The 21,833-nt window shown below is 39.9% G+C and overlaps 1 protein-coding gene across 1 annotated transcript in view; it reads left to right on the forward strand.

Annotated features, from left to right (window-relative positions):
- LOC146962330 (thyrotropin-releasing hormone-degrading ectoenzyme-like) overlaps nt 1-21,833 on the forward strand; it is a 194,654-nt gene that overhangs the window by 152,579 nt on the left and 20,242 nt on the right. Inside the window, exons 9-13 of the mRNA XM_085768900.1 lie at nt 200-265; nt 353-531; nt 11,380-11,468; nt 14,619-14,752; nt 14,868-14,923. Coding sequence (XP_085625026.1) covers nt 200-265; nt 353-531; nt 11,380-11,468; nt 14,619-14,752; nt 14,868-14,923 — 524 coding nt within the window. The remainder of the gene's footprint in view (nt 1-199; nt 266-352; nt 532-11,379; nt 11,469-14,618; nt 14,753-14,867; nt 14,924-21,833) is intronic.

Raw genomic sequence — 21,833 nt, forward strand, 5'->3', positions numbered from 1 at the left:
TACAATATTTCCAAAAATCCACACCATCGGCCCTAATTTGTAACGTTCTTCAGTCTCAGAACAAATATATTTGTGTATTTCTGGTGTTTGTTTCAAAATGTTGTCCAAATTGAGATAAAAACTGAATCTCAGGTTCGTTCCAGTTTCAGTTCGATGTCACTTCCTGTCTCAGCTCTTTTTCTCTTCTGGTTGTTTTCAGGATTATCTGCTGAGTCACATGTACAGCAACGCAGCCAGAGACGACCTGTGGAGCAAACTGTCCCAGGTAACTCAGGGCTGATTGGTCGATCAATTAATTAGTGTTAAATGGTCGTTATTGGTTACTGATTACCGATTATTGATTGATGTCCAGGCCATGCGTTCAGAGGGGCGGGACATCAACATCGGAGAGATGATGGACAGGTGGACGCTCCAGATGGGCTACCCCGTCGTCACCATCAGCAAGAACCAATCGGAGCAGCTCCCCACTCATTACATCACCGTCAACCAGGAGCACTTCCTGTACGGACAGGAAGCCAGGGGCAACAACAGGTCAGTTCAAAATAAAAGTTTGTTTTTTTATATTTTTTATTTTATTTTTACAAACCTCACGCTCACGGCACAGGAAGTGTTTCCATGGGAACATAAAATATGCCAGCCCGGGCTCATGTGGTTAAACTCATGAGAATGTTTGTGATTTCTTCTGAGCCCTCGGGGCCACCGTACAGACGCCATGTTTTATTTTTGCTCTTTATTTTCTTCAGCTGCAGCTTCGGTTTAAATCAAACCTCCAGTTCTTATTCTGCTTTTTTTTTCATTCATCGTCATCTTCTTTTTCATCTTCTTCTTTTTCCATTTTCTTCTTCAATCTTCTTTTTCCATCATTTTCTTCTTCTTTTTCCATATTCTTCTTTTTCCATCTTCTTCTTCTTCATTGTCTTTTTCCATTTTCTCCTTCTTCATCGTCTTTTCCATCTTCTTCCTCTTCATTGTCTTTTTCCTAATTCTTCACTAGCTGCGTTTCCATTACAGATTTTCGCAAAATAAAAGCGATATTTCTGAAACTTCGAAAAAGTGCAATTGCTATTTGCGGGTGTTTCCATTGAAAGGTATTTTGCGAATGAGCCGTAATGCGTCTTGCGTTTCTATGGTGACGGCACAGCGATCTCAGCTGCCGACAGCTGTTGCTGTTATTGTTTTTAACAAAGACAAAAACAGCGCTTGATTACTGAAAGACAAAGCCCGTGTGGCGCTGCAGCGGCCACAAATAAGGGTGCACTCACACGGGCCAGTTGTTCTGTACCGTGCTGAAGCTCGAATGCCCCCTCCCCTCTCCCCCGCTGGCCCCTCACACCACCTCCAACCCAAGCTGCTCAAGCATGGTTGCCTCCGTTGATATAGAGGGACTATTTGTTTACCAACACGGCGGATGTGCGCATTAACTTAACTGCAGAAAGAACGGAGCCTTTTAACACCAGCGGTGATGAGGCGCTGACAAAAATATACGGTGGTTGTGTCCACACACCCATACTGGTTTATGTGACTTAAGGTGACATTTTGGCGCAGGAGGGAGTGGGAGTGTGGATGCGAGCCAGTCTCCTTCAACCATGCAGGGAAAAGGGGAACGATAGGAAACGTTTTTCTAAGTTATTGAGAAACAATGCCCAGGTCAGCAATGCATGACAATAAACATGTGGTTCATTTGTCCCCTCAAGTTACATAAACCAACACAGCGTGGACACACACAACTCCGCTGACGCCGGTGACGTGTAGAAAAGCGAAAATTTCCATTTTCCGTTTCCATTACACTTTTGCGATACACGTTTGTATCGATACGTCTCAAAAACCACCTCATGAGAGCGTAAAAACTTTTTTGCGATATTTGAGAGTTTTTTCAAAATGTAGGTGTTTCCATTACCAGTTTTTAATTTCGATATTTAGGTTTTGCGCATTTCAAGGGGTAATGGAAACGCACCTATTATCTTCTTTTTCCTTCTTTTTCTGCTTCTTCTTCAATCTTCTTTTTCCATCTTTTTATTTGTATTCCTCTTCCTTTTTCATCTCCTCCTTCCTCTCTCTTCACTACCACTTTCTTTCTTCTTGTTCTTCTCTATCTCTTTCTTATTATCCTCTGCCTCCATTTACCTCTCCTTCTCCTTCCTCCTCCTTCCTCCTCCTCCTCCTCCTCCTACTCGGAGCTTCAGTGAACTGTTCAGAGTCGTTGACCTCTGACCTTTGTTTGCTGCAGCCCCGAGGACTTCACATTTCATCGACCTGCTGCTGTTCGACACAACACGACATCTGGAGCCTCTCTGGTCCGTCAGCGTTAGCGTTCCTCCGAGGTTCCTCTGAGGTTCCTCCTCTCGTCCTCTCGGTGACGGCGCTGAAGCAGCTTTTCTCCGCGTTCTTCACCACCTTTACATCATTTATGTTTCATCTATATTTGATTCGCACAATGTTTTATTCACGTACTTCACAACCTCTGGAGTTTATTCTCTTCGCTGTTTTATCGACCCACTTTTTCCTCCTTCAATATTTCATCACCTCTTTTTTTTTTTTTTTTACCTGTTGTTCACTTCTGTTCTTTCCCCCTTTCTTTCTTTCTTTCTTTCTGTCACGTTTTCCCACCGTATCTGACATTTACGATCTCTCCGACCGACTCAGCTCTTCACCAAAAGTTTCTCTACCTGTTTTCTTATCGTCTTTTTTCTCCTCCTCCTCCTCCTCCTCTTCCTATTTTTCTTTAATCTTTTTGTTTCTTCTCTCGCTCCTCTGCGCTCTCTCGCTCCTCAGGTCTCGTCAGTTGATGAACTGAAGCTTTTTGTTGGAGGTGAACTTGAACGTTTTCTCTCTCGTTTTGTGTGTTTTTTGGGTTTTTTTGGCTCTTGTTTCGGTCCCATGGGGCTGCGTTCAGACGCACTCGCTGGTCCCGAGGCGTTCACCAACACTCGTAGTAAAAAAAAAAAAAAAAAGGATAAAAAAAAAACTAAGCTGTTGTTGTTCAGCGAATTGAATCAGAGACAGACGCTGATGTTTGATCCCATGGAGCTGCGTTCAGAGGCGCGGCGTCCCACTGTGTTACACACTGTTGACTCAAAACTACTGGAAAATACAGAATCTTTAGAAAATAAACCAAAATAAACTCAACGTCTGGTTCTGTCCAGTCGTCGGTGGTGTCTCCTTGAACGAGCTGTGAGGAGAAACGAAACGTCCTTCAACTGCTGCGGTTTCTGTTCATAAGGTTATTACTGAGTTGAGGGAGCAGTGAATGCACCATCTGTAGATACTGTGTGTCCAAGGCCTTTAGTACTAGTGATTGCAACAGATGGAGAATTACATGTCATACAATGGCAAGAAAAAGTGTGTGACCCCTCTGGATTTTTTAAAATTATTTTCTGCCTTGAATGTGATTCGATCGATTTATTAGGACTAAACCCCCTGAGATCTGCTCTGATCTGGTTTTCGAGGGGATTCTACATATAACAATGTACAAAACAGTCATAAGAAGACAAACCATAGACAACACAAATAAAGGAACAGACAGAAACAAGAAGACAAAACAAAGAAGCAACAGAAAAAGTACAAACTGTAAAGAGACAAATCCACCAAACATAGTTATATAAAGTAATAATGTTAAAGCAGAAGTAAGCGATATTTTTGTGTTAATATAAGTCTTAAATAGTTCTATCTTCCGACAGTAATCACTTCTATAGAGTGTTTGGACCGAAACACGGGTCTGTCAGTCACTCTGCTCTGCTCTGAGCCGAGGAGAAAACTTTTCTCGTATCCTACAAGTTTTATCCAATGAGAAGAGAGAACGGCATAAAGGGCTGTGTGTGCAGCCAGAGCCAGTCTGGTGCAGCCAAGGGATGCGCCTGAATGTGGTGATGTAGGGACGAGGGCGGTTATGGTGCATTCAAGGCAGCCCGTAACTCGTGTTTTTCCGACCTGTGAAGTCGTACCAGTTCGATCTGGTACGAGTTCACGGGTCAGAAGTTACGAGTGGCCGTTATAGTGACTTTCACAGGTAAAACAGGTCGGAAAAACGCGAGTGGGTTGCCTGGAACGCTACAAAGTCGTAAGTCGTGACTTGAAGCTGTAATTTACGATTTCAAAAGCCTGCCTGGAACGCAGCATTAGCCAAAACGACCGGATCGCTTACTTCTGCTTTAATGTTAGTGTCAATGAGTCAGATGGAGACAGTTATATTAGAAGCTGTGAGGTGTTCTGTCTGATCTGACAGTGTAGTAGCCTACAGTGGTTTCTGAGAAAAGAAGAAATAAATGAAATGAGGACATGGATCAGATATTTGCAGGTTCATTATTCCAGTCAGAGAAGTTTTAAAGTATTTCTTAGTAAGTCACAAGTGTAGACAAACACCTACAACTATTATTATATGTCGTCTTTATTGAACATGTCCATTAAACATTGACAGTAATGACTGGTTTAGATAATTCACATCTTACAGAACACAACAGTTTGTGTTGTATTAGGGTAAACACATTGTGTTTGTTTATATTTGTGACTCAGTGTGCGTTCACACCAGAAGCGTCATGAGCGTCATTGGCAGCCGTGCAGTCGCAACGCAGGCGACCAGAGCCTCAGTTTGAAGTTGAGAGAAGCTCTTTACACTTCATGCAAATGAGCAGCGTGGACGCCAAGGAGAAAGAGAAAAAAAGAGGAGGGAAAGAGAAGAGGAAGATGGAAGAAAAGCTCATAATTGTAATTATACAGCATGCCTGTGTCTACGGGCGTTATTTTAAGTGTGTAATGAAAGTCGTGAATAATACACAGTGAACGATAGTATATGGTCACCCATGTAAAGTCATATGATACGATACAATACGATACAATGCGATACAATGCGATACACTGCGATACAATACGATACAATGCGATACGATACAATACGATAAATGCGATACAATGCGATACAATGCGATACAATGCGATACAATGCGATACAATACGATACAATACAATACGATACAATGCGATACAATACGATACAATACGGTACAATACGATGCAAGGCGATACAATACGGTACAATACAATACGATACAATGCAATACAATACGATACAATACGGTACAATACAATACGATACAATGTGATACAATACGATACAATACAGTACAATACAATACGATACAATGCGATACAATACGATACAATACGGTACAATACGATACAATACAGTACAATACAATACGATAAAATACGATACAATACGATACAATACAATACAATACGGTACGATACAATACGATACAATACAATACAATACAATACGGTACAATACAATACGATACAATGCGATACAATACGGTACAATACAATACGATAAAATACGATACAATACGATACAATACAATACAATACGGTACAATACAATACAATACAATACGATAAAATACGATACAATACGATACAATACAATACAATACGGTACAATACAATACGATACAATACGATACAATACAATACAATACAATACGGTACAATACAATACGTTACAATGCGATACAATACGATACAATACAATATGATACAATACAATACAATACGATACAATACGATACGATACAATACAATACGGTACAATACGATACAATACAATACGATACAATACGGTACAATACAATACGATACAATGCGATACAATACGATACAATACAATACGGTACAATACAATACGGTACAATACGATACAATACAATACGATACAATACAATACGATACAATGCGATACAATACAATACGGTACAATGCGATACAATACAATACGGTACAAAACGGTACGATACAATGCGATACGATACAATACAATGCGATACAGTACGGTACGGTACAATACAATATGATACAATCCGATACAATACGATACAATATGGTACAATACAATACGATACAATACGATACAATGCGATACGATACGATACGATAAACTTTATTGTCCCACTCAGGGAAATTTGTCTTGGACTCTGGGCTGTGCCATGAATGTCTTGATGGCCACAATGACAACAAACAATGCAACCTCAGCCAACCCAGCAAATACAAAACATAACGGCATTGCACATATCCCATAACATAGCACATACACCTCCTAAATTCACCACAGTAAGAGCACTAGAAGAATTATTGCACAAACTCAAGCTGTATTGTTAAGACATTTGATGGAAGTTAGTCGACCCCATTTCATGAGCAGTTAATGCAGAAAACTAGGAAACTCCTTGTTCTTGAGTTTTGTGCATGAGGTGACTTTGAGAGCTTTTCGGAGTTTTAACTTTAATCTCAAATCTGAACCCAGAGTCACAGAATTTATATTAATATACATGAGTTAATGCAGCGTCGCTAAACCTTCCAGGAGAAGTCTTTATATCTGATTTACTTTATGATTTAACCTCCAGAAATCATCGAAAAAACACAGTTTAGATCTTAGTTTAGTTTTATGACAAGTTCAGTTCCCTGCAGTTTCTGTATCCATGAGTTTAACTGTAAACAGGAAGTGATAATCGATCGTTCAGCCTGTTTTTATGCTGAAAACACCTTCGACTTCTTCTGTTTTCACACATTAGTCTCCACTGACACGCCTCACAAAGTTGGAAAATAACTTTTTTTTTAAACTCAAATAATAAAAAAAACTTTGACTCGACTTCTTAGCAATGATAAGGTGACATTTTGAAGAACACAGCTTATTTATTTTTCTGTCACACGTCTCCTCTTCCACTTCGCCGGCTGTTTGAGACGTTTCAGATTTGACTCTTTTATTTTTCCCACCATCAAACAGTCGACAGAGAGACAGAGACAGAGAGGAGGAGTCGCTGTGTGAAGACAAAGAGAAACCAGAGGACGGTCGAGCTAATGACACCGAGAATAAATCAAAAAACAGGATCTGAGCTGATGATGATGATGATGAAGCTGACTAAGACGTGATTGGAGGAAAAGCTGCTTCCTGTTTGATTTAACAAACTTTAAAAACTAAACGGGAAGGTGGTAAATGATTAATGATCCACCTCAGCTCAGTTGAAAGGAGCTAAAGTCTGTTTATGTTCAGCTTCACCTTCTGTAGCAGATGCAGAAATAAAATCAAAGTTATAATGATAAGAATAAACTGGAAAAACTACAAGTCAGTGAAGTAGAAACTGACAAAAAATTGTCATTCAAAAAGTAGAAACACCAAAAAAACTGAATGATGTAAACATGTGTCATGATTTAACCTCCATAAATAGGATGGCAACAGCAAACAGGAAGTGGTAATAGATCATTCAGATGGTTCTTAAAGGGATAGTTCAACATTTTGGCAAATTAGCCCATTGCCATAATCCCTATAGTCATAGCAGTAGGTTCGTTACCTTTAATTGTCGGTGCAAGCTATTTTTAGAACGGTGGAGCAGAGCCGTGAGCTGCTCAGAGCTACGCTACGGAGGCTCATGGGATTTCTTGGTTTCCCTCATCAAACTCATCAAATACACAATCCAACAACTCCACAACGCTCTGGTGGACAAGTTGTGAGCTGCACATTCACCACGCTATGAGATAATAACAGAACGTTGCAGCGTTGCCTTCAGGAACAGTTTTTCATCAAGCAGCCTCTGTATTTACCTTTACGAACCTACTGCTAAGACTATTGGGATTATGGCAATGGGCCAATTTGCCAAAATGTTGAACTATCCCTTTAAATAAACAGAAGTCTCTGGTTTACACTAAAAATATAAAGAATCTGTTAAAAACACAAAGATTTAAATGATCCTGGACTGAAGACTCATGAGATCATTTACACACACACACACACAACGTGTCCCTGTAGAGCTGAGTTGTACTTAACACACATGTCCATGTTGTGTGTGTGTGTGTTTCAGTTGGTTGCCTTTGATGAATAAACCATAAACTTACACACACACACACAAACACACACACACACAGGAGAATGTGTTCATTAATATTTGAACAGACTTAAGACTGTTTATTTTAGGCGACGGTGTGTGTGTGTGTGTGTGTGTGTGTAATAGAGTTCTCCTCCTGTCAGTCACATTTGATATAAATGTCCGGTTAAATATTTGGTTGCTAGGCAGCATATCGATCCAAGGTTGCCCACGGCGACAGATGGTTGTTAAATAGATCTTTTCTTTGGCTGATTGTGTTACAATGACCCTGACGACAACACACACACACACAGTGATTGATTGTTTGGTGTCTGTAATTAAATCCACTTTAATTAGAATATGAATCAATTTCATCAAAATGAGTTGAATTAAAATCGGAGCCTCTGAAGGTTTTTATTGGCGCTAAAGAGAAAGTCTGGTTTTAAAGGCTGGTTTATTAGTGTCATTAGTGCTCAGTACAGTACAGCTGTAAACTGTGTGTGTGTGTGTGAGTCACCTCTACCACATGTAACCGTGACGACGTGACGTCTTTGTGTTGAGCCAGAGATTTTATTTTGGTATCTGTCGGCTGCAGTGACGGGAATAACAGCTTTTAGTAATCAAAGAAGTTACTGTTTCCCTGCTGTTACCGCTGCTGACAATAAAATGCGTCGTTACTTGAGTTGAGTTGAGTTGCGTTGCGTTACACTGATGCTGCATTCACCTGCAGTTGGGCGGACGGCCGTCGGTAACAAACCAGATATTTATGTTGGTTTAACATATTGTCACGTGTATTGTTTTGCCCACTTGTTTACATAGAGGCTTGTTTATGTCGTTACGTGCAGCAGCTGTCGTAAGTCTGCCGTCTGCCCAATTTCACGTGAATGCAGCATGAAAAATACGACTGAGTTGCTTGAGATATACAACCGGAACGCTAGATGGGAGGAATTCCTACACAATGTACCTTTAAAGTGTATGTTATTATTTTTCAGTCTATCAACTAGTCAGAAGAAAGTTGTTAATCTGGAACTAACTAACACAGAGCCTAGTGCGGAGGAATATCTTATAATATCTATCCAATATAATAATCTATAATAACTTTCATGTTCACATCTATTCTATATATATATATATATATAGATATAGATATATAGATAGATATAGATATAGATATATAGATACTGTGTATGTACTGTATAGTAGTGGCGTCTCATGCTGCAGATGTGTGGCCTCACAGTTCATACCGATTCGTTCTAAGAGGAAAACATAGAAAAGAAAATACAGTTCCCACAAAGCAATTATCCACACAACCATCTCACACACAGCTCAGTTCAGGAGGTCTCACACACACACACACTCACACACACACACACACACACACACACAGGGGAGGCTGTTATTGCTGTAACATGTCTGCCGTCAGACACAATGGGCCTTTCCAACACACTGGGCTTTTCTTGCTGTTGTTTGCATAATAAATTGATTTCTCAAAGCCTCGTTTAACCGCGTTCTGTAGCAAAGCCTCAAGGGAAAAATAATTAAGAGGATCCAGATACATGAGGAGCAACAGAACAGAGGATATTTACTCAGTTACTGTAATGAGAAGTGAAGGAACTGGTACTTTAAGTATTTTCTTTTCATGTGACTTTATACTTCAGCTCCACTTCAATTAGACACTCGTTACCAATTAACATTTTTTCCCCAATAAAACATGTGACAAGCTTGTGTTATATTGTTTTTTGTTATGATTTATATGTAAATTAATGAAGATCTGAAACAATTTTAAAAATCATTGAAGTCATTTATCTTTTGCAAACAATTCATTGGACTTTAAAAAACAAACAAACGAAGTTAAAGCTCCATGTTTCTTCTACTTATTTGTTTTTAATGTGGATCAATAAGATCAGTTCTCTTCTGATTGGCTTCTTAGTGATCCAATTAAGGAGAAGAGAGCAAATTTCACTATTAAACACTCAGAGAAACCAAACCCTGCAAGGTGTTGGATGGTGGGTCCAGGTGGTGAGGGGGCGGGGCTTTGTTGTGACCTCACAAAGTGACAGGAAGTCCAGACGGCTGGTTTTAAGGCTCAGTTTCTGAATACAGGCTGTGTGCATTTCTCTGTGGACTGAGGCTTTGATACTTTCACAGTATTAAAGCAGAAGTAAGTGGTCCGGTCGTTTTCGCTAATGCTGCGTTCCAGGCAGGCTTTTGAAATCGTAAATTACAGCTTCAAGTCACAACTTACGACTTTGTAGCGTTTCAGGCAACCCACTCGTGTTTTTCCGACCTGTTTTACCGGTGAAAGTCACTATAACGGCCACTCGTAACTTCCGACCGGTGAACTCGTACCAAATTGAACTGGTACGACTTCACGGTCGGAAAAATACGAGTTTCCTTGAACGCACCATAACAGTCCTCGTCCCTACGTCACCACATTCAGGCGCATCCCTTGGCTGCACACACAGCCCTGCATGCCGTTCTCTCTCCTCATTGGATAAAAACTGTAGGATACGATAAATGTTTTCTCTTCGGCTCAGAGCAGAGCAGAGGGACTGACAGACCCGTGTTTCAGACCAAACACTCTATGTAAGTGATTGCTGACGGAAGATATAACTATTTAAGACTTATATTAACACAAATATATCACTTACTTCTGCTTTAATATAGAACCTAGAGCTGTTTTATAATCACACTACACATGGACATCTACCTTTATACTGTATGGAGCTTTAACACAAACATCTACCTTTATACTGTATGGAGCTTTAACACAAACATCTACCTTTATACTGTATGGAGCTTTAATACAAACATCTTTACAGTCATTAACCTGTTGAGTTTCCTCTGGATCAGCTATTTAAAATAAAGTAGAATTAGAAGAGAAGAGGACAATTATTCATCTTTAAATGTGTCGTCATTATCAAACAGTTAATTACTTCAGCTCCTGTTTCTTTGTTGAGTTGTTTTTGTCTTTCTTCCTCTTGTTCTTCTCCCTCTCCTTCTCTCCGTCTCTCTGCCATTTAAAGACCATTTACCGCCCAAATGTCACAGCGTCTCAAAAACAGCCGTGTTCAAGCTCGGCGCCGACGCCGTTTAAAGATAATCTAATTGGCGTCTAAGAGGCTTTATGATCTCGGCGGGGTGAAGGATTCACTCCAGGAGTTTTTTCTTTTTTTCCTGTTTTTCTTTTTTCCCGTGTCTGCGAGCTCTCCGAGTCTCAAAATGTGAAAATCACTTCAGCGAGTTTTTGGGCCGGACAGCACATTTAACCTCGCTGGCTCTCGGAGAGAGACAATAACCCTGAGCCACTTCTCCTGACTGATGTTCACTGACTGCTGCAGCTATTACACCCTCTCTCTCTCTGCAGCGCCGCGGGTGTCGCTCGTCCCGTTTCCAGCTGACTGATGTGGAGTGATGATCGCCGACCATCACTCTCCCGCTCTAATGTCTCTCCATCTGATAACCCAGGCAATAAAACCCCAATCCAATTTCACTGACCATTACTGACATCACTCTCTCTCTCTCTCTGTAGTTTACAGTGGCAGGTCCCATTGACGGTCGCCGTGGGAAACGCATCCACTGTTTGTTTGGAGAGTCTCATCTGGATCAACAACAAGACAGGTACGACGCCGCCGCTGCTGCTGCTGCTGCTGCTGCTGCTCCTGGATCAGTTCAGAAGGTTTAATCTGGATCAAAATGATCCGGATTTTGAAATCCCTTGTTTTTCCATCCAGGATCACGTAAATCCATTTTTACTTTTCCTCCAGTTGGTCAAAGTGGATTTTATACAAACTTCACACTGAATCTACGAGGTCCTTAAAGAACACAACAGCAGCATGGGCTCACTCAAAATGTCTTTTAAACAACCAGACCTTATATGACCAACAAAAGATCAATAATAATACATTGTGAATATTTTTATTTGATTCGATTTTATTATATTTTAAGTGGTTTCAAATTCAAATTGCATTTGAATGTCCAGTAATTGGGGGAAAAAAACATTTAGAGTTCTTAAAGGGACAACGAGGAGTTTCTATTTGCTTATAAAAAAAGTCTCACGTTAATGTGGGTGAATCTCCACTATCCACACTTGTTAATGGGCCCATTTTCGATAAATATATCGTTTTGTCTCTATCGTTATTTTTTTATTATTAGTGGTGGTGGAAATGCTGGGCGACCCGACCAGCGTTTCTTTACTTTACTTTCGAGTCATGAGAATAACGCCACCGAATCACCGTTTATGATCGGAACTACGACGGTATGTGATCGTCTTCCAACCTCTGACTTTAATTCTTGATGAATGAAAACATGAGTCTGTCTTGCACCGGTCAAAGAATTTCGTGGAGGCTCATATATGTAGTGTGAAAACGCTTCGCTTTTACAAAACTCCTCGTTGTCCCTTTAATTTGTTGAATGACCAAAAGTTAATTTTATTAACTTCATCACTGTAATGGTTCGAAAATCAGGTGCAAAATATATCTACAAAAGTGTTTACATATACTACATGATAAATGTTGTTTATTTGAACCAGTTTGAATTGGATTTAAATTGCATTTTGTTCCTGAATCCATCAAACTTCTGGGATCACAATAATACTGTAGTTTTCCTGATCCTTCTAAAAAAGTTTTGAACAAACCAAACTGTGGGTTTGATCCAGATTAAAACCAAGATTGGATCACATGATCTAATCCGGTCTCAGAATCTGTTATTTTAATTTTGAAACGACCCATTTTCAACCCATTGATCCGATTTATTCTCCAAAATCTGATCAGTTTACTGGAGAACTGGGCCCTGGAGATAACGAGTTCCTGCCTCTGAGATTATTTCTGTTACCAAAGAGAGAAAAAAACAAATTTCCTCTTGATCAGAAATTAATCATCTGATAATGTGGAGACGTGTGATTGGTAGTTAATGGAGTAAAAAATTGCAGCTCTCAGGTGTGTTCCTCTGAGGAGAAGCTCATCACCGTGAATAAAAATAAACCTCCTTCCTGTTCTGGTTCATGAAAACTGATAATGTCTCTCCTTCAAAATAAAGCTCCTTCTGCCTGGTTTAAGCCCCGTTTTTCGTTTTATTTCCTCTGTTTTTGAGGAATGAATTGGATTTTTCTTTTTTCTTTTTTTTTTGTAAAGTAAAACACAATCTTGTTCTGTTATTGGAAAATAAAGCAGGTTTTCTGAGGATGAGTAAACGTCCTCGCTGCTTCTGTTTTCACAGAATAAACCTTTCCTGTTCTTGTTTTATACACCGAGTGAAACTCATTCAGCTTCTGCTTTCAGGGAAATAAACTCAGGTTCTGGAGCAAAAAGCCAATTCTGCTTTTGTTTGCAGACACTGAAACTCATTTTCTCTCTGTTCTGAGGGATAAAGCTGGACGTTTTTTGAGTTATTGTGGAGAAGAGCTCATATTGTATCTTGCTTTTGTTGTTTTGGTCGTGGTAGAACTTCCACTTCTTCTGAGTCTCCAAGTTCAACTCTTCAACACAGTTTGATTTGTAGAAGTTGTGGAAGTGGGCCAGACTTGGGTCAGTAGCTATTTTCCTTCTGTTCTCTCCTGGCTGCTCCACTAAAGCTCCAACCCAGTTTTTTTTTAACAACACTCAGACTTTGTTCTTTGGATCCTGAGAGAAAGATCTCGCAGTTTAATTGTTTTTTTTTTCTTTTACATTCTCTGCTGCTTCCGTGTGTATTTGTGGAGCTGAAGGTGTTGCAGATGTTCTCCACCTGCTTTACTCATTCATCTTTGAGCAGAAGTGTATTTTTTATGAGTTGCACAGTCGACCGGTTTCAGCTCTACAGATCCACACACACACAAAGAGCAGAAACTCGAATTTCTAGGAAAACTAAAAAAAACAGTTTATTCCACAGTGATCTCCTGCTGCACATTCAGCTCACACAGGACGGATGTTTGATGGGAAATGACGACCTTCACCTGCTGCTGCTGCTGCTGCTGCTGTTGCTCGCCTGAGGCTTCAGTGTTTGTTTGACTGACCAGCAGCAACTTATATATATATATAGCACATTAACTTTTATAGGATTTTAATTTGTAAACCTGACATATCACAAGTCAAACTTGACATTAACATAATTTCCATATCTAATATTTCCAATAACATTAACAAACAGTTGATGTGAATACAAATATTTTTATTATTATGGGTTAGAAATATATATGGGTATATTATGGGTAGAAATATTTTTTGTTTGTTTGTTTTATGGAGGTGCATTTGTATCTTTATTATTCAATTGAGAAAAAAAAGTTGATTTAAACAAAAAAGATATTTTCAATCAAAAGAAACTTAACTTCAATCCAAAAAAACCAAAACATTTCAATCAAAGAAAAAAGGGTTTGAATGCAAAAAATATATATTTTAGATTCAAAAAATTGCATTCGAGCACTTGTATTTGGGCCATATTATGGGAAGGATATTTGTGTTTTTATTATTCAAAGAAAAAAAGGATTCACACACAATTTTTTGGGTCTTGAATATGTTTTTGCATTCAAACACTTTTTTTTATTGAAGTGAAGTTTGTTTTTGTTTAAATCAACTTGTTTTTTTATTGAATAATAAAGACACAAATGCCCCTCCATAGATTAACTTCAGTTTCTAGTTTTTAAAGAGAAAACATGAAGAAAGTGGTGAAACTCTCCGGGACAGCGCGGTGTCGTCTGCGTATGGGAGGACCAAACCGACACCGTGGTTATTAAACCAACTGTTGGTGTTTCTGATTGGCCGACAGACTTATCATCGCTCTGTTTTCTTTCATCAGAGACCCACAGGATTGGTCAGATGGGTGACAACACCTGGTTGCTGGGCAACATAAACCAGACGGGCTACTTCCGCGTGAACTACGACCTCCAGAACTGGAAACTGTTGATTCAGCAGCTTCACAACAACCCCCAGGTATCACCGCACCGTACTGCACTGCACTGCACTACACCGCACTGCACTGTGTTGTTTCTTTATTCATTTAATAAAGTTTCTGTTTTCATTTTGACTCTCTCTCGCTATCTCTCAGATCATCTCTGTTGGAAACAGGGCGGGGCTTATCGATGATGCCTTCAACCTGGCCAGGTAAGTTTCCCTTGAACATTTGGCTGCTGTATGTTTCTAGACGCTTCGTTTAAAGGGACAGTGTGTAAAATGTGGAGAAAAAATGACATCCAGCGTTCAGATTCACCCCTCCCGTCGGCAAAGTGATGGTGGCCTCAGAGGACAAAACAACTTGTTTACCATGACTCTGATGACTGGGATTATTTCAGGAGCATGGAGCAATGAGGTGAAGATCTGAACCATTTTACCATAAATCTGCTGCTCTCTGGTTGGCTGGATTTTCCGTTGGGGCTCCCCTACAAACATGGCGACGCAAGATGGCGACACTCTCTAAAGCAAGACCCTTGTTATATGTAGATATAAAAGAAGAATTATAAGGCTGCAGAAACCAAACAGATTTTATTTTATAGTGATTATACACATATACAACTATATTCATGGGTAGTATATTCAGATTTTGCCAATAAACCTTGCCAATTTTTATGCACTGAACCTTTACAGTAGTTTTTCACTGTGAGGACACAATGTCATCGGTGGTTATCAGTTGCAAATCTTCTCTGTAATCCTCACAAATTAGATTTCATTTGAATTTCCTCCCTCATTGGGTTTATTTATGAACGCGAAACTCTTAAAACGTGCTCTCTGATTGGCTGGATTTTCCATTTGGGCTGCCGTACAAACATGGTGGCGCAAGATGGCGACACTCCTTGCTATATGTGGATATAAAACAATAATTATAAGGCTACAAAAACCAAACAGATTTATACACTTATGGGTAGTATATTCAGATTTTGCCAATAAACCTTGACAGATATTACACACTGGACCTTTAAATGATGATCTCATGCTTTATACACACACCACACACACACACACACACACAGTTGATCAGGACATAATAGAGTCGTAGACTTTCTCTCTGTCACTCAGGCTGTAAAATATCTGGCGTGTGTGTGTGTGTGTGTGTGTCTCTGTTTGTGTCGCATTGTTTCCGCAGAGGAGTGTGTGTGTGTGTGTGTGTGTGTGTGTGTGTGTTTGTCGATGCGCAGTCTGCCTCCCTGTGATATGTTTGTTTACATGGACTGAGTTTATTCTAATGGACGGATACATTTCAGAATTGTCATCATCTATTTAGCAGAGTCAACAAGACGATGTTGTGCCGCCGGGCATGTAGTTGCAGCACACACTCGGCTCAACATACACTGGTTTATGGGGCTGTGTGTGTGAATGCAGTTAAGACCTATGGATTTTCATACACAACATTAACATTCACACACGCGGGGCCTCGGGATGGAGCTTTGCCAGCGCTGGATTCCTGCAGCATCCACACACGGCCGTGATGATGATAAGTGCAGCTCAGTGGCTCAGGGATTAACGCTGTCTCCTCACGGCAGCAGGTTTTTTTTTTTCCTCTGAGTGAAGTTGGCATGTTCTCTTTTACATGATCTCCTTCAGCTCTTCACCAACAGATACCATGAGCCTCAAACAGCTTTCAAAGTAAACACCACTTCTCCTGAAATCATCCCAAACACTTCAAGCTGAGGTTTTTCAGTCTGACTGTGTTGTTTCTTATCCGTTAGCGACTCTTTGTGCTGCAGAAATGCACAGATCCAGGAACTGCCAGCTGGAAAAACTATACATGTAGATTTGTTGGAATTTGAATCTAATTTCTTGCCAAATTTCCTCAAATTCTGTGTTTATGTAAGTGTATATAAATTATAAGCAGCAACATCAGGGCCTGAAAAAGTGAAGTCGACATGGAAGTGTGCAAATTTGCAGTTCCTCCAACGACCACTTGAGGCTCTAAAAGCAGCTAAAATAATGTCGGGGTAGATTTTTCTTTCTCCAAACACCCAACGTCTTTGATTGTTTTTGATTTAGACTTGAATTTGGGGGCGAAGCCGCCAGACACTACCAAGATGGCAGCAGCAGAGCAGCTCGCTCTGAGCTTCAAAATCTGTGGGTGACGTAACCAAGGCGACATCCGTCTTTATTTACAGGCCATGAGAGTTTCCCAGAAAGACAAATAAAAACTAAATTAGTAGGGCTGGGACGATATGCTTTTCTCCCGATTCGATTCTTCTACGATTTTTTGGATGGCGATTCGATTTAAATTGCGATTCTACCATATTGCCGATTCTCTCGATTTTTAGTCTTTAGCATTTTTAACATTTATCTGCACACAAATACTGTAGGAGCCTATAAATGAACATACTCCATTATAAAGTGAACTTGAACCCTTTTCAAAACCTGTACTCTCTGTATGTAAAAAAGGCTAACAAATGCACATTGCACAATATTTTTTTAAAAATTCAAAAAAAATTTTTTTTCAAAATAATATGTCTAAAAAATAAAATAAAATAAAAAAATCGATTTAAAAATCGTCAGAAAAGATATTGCAATAGTCATGTGAATCGATTTTTTCTCCCACCCCTATAAATTAGATCCCTGAGCCATTTCAATGTAACGGTTCAGTCTGTGGATGTTAGTCCTCTGGACCGTGCCGTCGAACTTCACTCGAAAGTGTGGATTTGAAACTCTCTCCCAGTTTTTATTTGACTTTGACAAACCACGTAAAACCAGAGAAATGATTGTTTTAACTTGATGATACAATAAATATTCATCCAGGGGATGGGATGGAAGGAGCAGGCATTGACTTTCCTTCCATTTATTCAACATTTTTTTGTCATTTTACAAAACAGGAAAAAGTGCTCGAATCAGCTGATGAATGTAGCCGTCTGACACGTCTTCAACAATCCCCACATTTCCACTCAACACATTTCACACGTTAAAACCTCTTCTCCCATTTCCAGTCAGCACAAGTCATAATTATCAGATCATATTGATGAAGTTTTGCTGAAAAAAAGAAACCAAGCATGGGCATGTGGTGTAGTATGAAAGTAAAATCTAAAGTATTCAAAAACAGCTCAAATCTTTTCAGACACTTGAAATGTGTTTGTGAGTTGAACCACTGAGTCGGAGAATTTTGACATTTGCTTCAGACACCGTTAGTTTCCTAATCCATCATCGGCCTCATTTGCATAATTTTAAAAGTTGTGAACGATTTGTAAATAAAACATTTAGTTTGTGTTTCTCTGGAGCTGTTTAATGTGTTCAGTGTGGTTTGTAATTTAATTTTTGTGTGATTTGAATCAGCTCCTGCAGTCTGACTACTTACTTAATCATATTTAGTTTTAGTTATCAAGGATAATTACAAAAACAGAAATGGAACAAGAATAGTAAGTTCAGGAGAGGTTAAAAACCCTTTCTGGGCATTTACAAAATACCTCCCTGAAAAATACATAAAGATTTAAAGGGATAGTTCAACATTTTGGCAAATTGGCCCAATGCCATAATCGCTATAGTCGTAGCAGTAGGTTCGTTATCTTTATTTGTCGGTGCAAGCTATTTTTAGAACGGCGGAGCAGAGCCGTGAGCTGCTCAGAGCTACACTACGGGGGCTCATCGGATTTCTTGGTTTCCCTCATCAAACTCATCAAATACACAATCCAACAACTCCACAACGCTCTGGTGGACAAGTTGTGACCTGCACATTCACCACGCTATGAGATAATAACACAACGTTACCAGACAGAGTTGTTTTAGAGGGAAATTCATGCAAAAGTTTTTCAGCAAGCGGACTCTCTATTTCCCTCGAAAACCGCTCCATTTCGTAACTTTCCGTTATGATCTCATAGCGTGGTGAATGTGCAGGTCACAACTTGTCCACCAAAGCGTTGTGGAGTTGTTGGATTGTGTATTTGATGAGTTTGATGAGAGAAACCAAGAAATCCCATGAGCCTCCGTAGCGTAGCTCTGAGCAGCTCGCCGCTCCGCTCTGCTGCTCTAAAAATAACTTACACTGACAAATAAAGGTAACAAACCTACTGCTGCTATGACTATAGGGATTATGGCGATGGGCCAATTTGCCAAAATGTTGAACTATCCCTTTAACAACAATTCAATAACAACAACACGTTCACGGTCGACTCCGGTCGTCCAGAACTTAAACAGAGTGAGAAGAGGCCGAGCTGCTGAGTGAGCGATGGAGGAAGCTGCAGCCGCTCACAGGAGCCTCTCGTTCCTCATAATGATGTTTTCAGCCCGGAGCTTTCTGAGCACTGTGACCAAAATCTAGTCTGACACCGGGCCTATAACTCAATCCACCCCCCTCTTTCTTTCTTTCTCTCTTTCGCTGTATCTCTCTCTCCCTCTCGCCATCTGTCCTCTGTCATGTTGAACGACCCACAGCGAGAGACGAGTGCGCTGCCATCCTCCTTCTCTGAGAGCATGCTGATGAGTTAGAGGCTCGGTCGGAGCTTTCCAGCTACTACCGACCCATTAATAGTCACGGTGACAGCAGCAGAACAGAGCAGCAAAAGAGAGGACGCTCGCCTCGCTTCAGACTGTCGCCGCGGCAACGGCCTGGCATCGTCATGATCACAACCACACACAGCGTTAGGACAGACAGACAATGTGCTGGTTCTTTATTTTATCGTCCTTTCCAGCGGCTCAGAGCGAGCGGAGACAGAGAGTCTGTGAAGAGACGAGTTTATTTACGGCGAAGCTGGAGTCTGTCCACACGGCCAGGTACCAATAAAGTTGTGTGTTTAAGTGAAGCAAAGCATTAAATATGAAGTTAATGTTCCTCAGCACTGAAACTCTGGAGGTTTGTAGGTTTAAAGGAACAGTTCCACCTTTAGAGGAACTTTCTTCCTGTTTGTCCTTTTGTCTGTTTGTTACCTTTAATTGTCGGTGCAAGCTGTTTTTAGAACGGCGGAGCAGAGCTGTGAGCTGCTCAGAGCTACACTACGGAGGCTCATGGGATTTCTTGGTTTCCCTCATCAAACTCATCAAATACACAATCCAACAACTCCACAACGCTCTGGTGGACAAGTTGTGACCTGCACTTTCAGAAAGGAACGTTACGAGATGTAGTGAATCTGATACAAGTGAAGCACTTTGACATTATCTAGTAAGAAAAGTGCTGCACAAATAAATTCTTATTATTATATATAAACCAAACATGAGAAGAGTCCGAACCTCTGAGATGTTTAGACTAGAATCTGATTCACTACTGTCCCAAGTCTCTGTTGACTCATTCAAAGAAGGAAATAACCAGGTAATAACCTGACGATAACAAACATTAGCATGAAAAAATGTCCACGTCACACAAAACAGTCATGGTTGAGCAGAGGAGAAGCTGGAAGAGTCGCTGACAAAACACAGAGCAGACGCCTTGTTCAGTGGAGATGCAGCGTCAGCAGCTTCTCTGATCGCCACTTATTGAATTCGTTTTTTTTTTTCTCCGATTGATCTTTAATCTCAGAATTAATTTCAGTTTTGCTGATTCTTCTGCTGTTTACAGTTCGATTGGCTGAAGCCCGGAGAAATCCACAGAGCACCGAGCGCTGGGTGTGTGTGTGTGTGTGTGTGTGTGTGTGAAGCTAGTTTAACAGTAATAAATGGCCGTGTCTCTCCGAGTGTGCACTTAAACGGTGATGGATGTCGCCTCTCCTGCTGTGTGTGTGTATACGTGTGCATGTGTGTGCGCGTGTGTGTGTGTGACTGCGGCAGTCCCTCGTTAGCTCTCCACTGAGCCTTGCTAATGGCTAATGGACAAACAATTAACTGGCCCTTAACGATGTTAACGAGTTAATGAGCTCAGTTTAAAGGCTGCAGTGTTCATTACAAACACAATGTGAGAGTTAAACAGATAAAACAACACACTGATCATTTCACTGCTCGGTTTCTGACTCATTCATCACATGTTATTATTTATATTTACAGAGCAGACAATTGGCTGTGTCACTTAAAAAAAACAATATAATGTTCCAGTTGAAGTTGAATGAGTTTAGTCATTGGACATGCAAAGTGACAAATGTTAGCAACAAAAGTTTGCAATACTATCGGCATTACATTTTCGTAGTGCAAATGGTTGCGACGAAACTTAGCGGAAAATTTTAAATTACGTGCAAATGTTAACAGCTAATGTGATTGACAAATGTTAGCTCTGTAGGCTAAATGTAGGCTACTTAGCTGTAACTTTTACCAGCGAATGTTAATGGAAAACATTAGCAGAAAACACTGGCAACAAATGTAGGCTAAGTTATAACTTAGCAAATATTAGCTGAACAAACAAAAGCAAGAGATGTTAGAAACAAAAGTTGGCCGCAAATTATACAATTAAACGTTAGCATTAAATTTGAGTAGCTAACATTGGCAGCAAACATTCTGACGAAGCTTTGCCCCAAATGTTAGTTGATGTTAAATGTTAAAAGCGAACAACGGTAAATGTAAACAGCTACTGACAAATCTTGCAGTATCGGCTAAAATTTTATGGGCAAATGTTAGTGGGAAAACATTAGCGACAACGTAAGGGAAAGATATTCGATTTAGCAGAACATGTAGAGAACAAATAGAGATGTTAGCTACAAAAGTGATAAATTAAATTAAACGTTAGCATTAAATTTTAGTAATATTAGCAGCAAACATCAGTAACGAATATAGTGTTACGAACAAACATTAGCACTAAATGTTAGCAGCAAATCTTTGTCGAAAAAGTTAGCAATGAACTTGAGAAGCAAAAGTTGTTGGCAAACATGAAGAAATTTTCCAGCATAAAGTTTGAAGTTTTTTCTCTTGATGTTTCTCTTGTTTTTAATCAGTTGTTCTGTTTGTTGAAACCAGGAGGAACCAAAGAGTTGTTTGTTTTTGCTTTGACTGAGACACTTCAGAAGTTACAGAAGTCTCACTCTGTGTTTTTATCAAAGTGGATTTTTCTTAGATATGAGACAAGACAAAGAAACAGGAAACAAACAAACCCATCCATGAATAACATACAGAGTTCATCATGTATAACATTTGTGAGCACACAGGCAGGAGGAAATAAAACCTGGGAGAGAGAGAGAATAAAAGTAGACAAAAGAAA

Source organism: Trachurus japonicus, chromosome 23 (genome assembly GCF_045865225.1).
Source record: "Trachurus japonicus isolate A0001 chromosome 23, Traja_1.0".
Classification (NCBI taxonomy): Eukaryota; Metazoa; Chordata; class Actinopteri; order Carangiformes; family Carangidae; genus Trachurus; species Trachurus japonicus.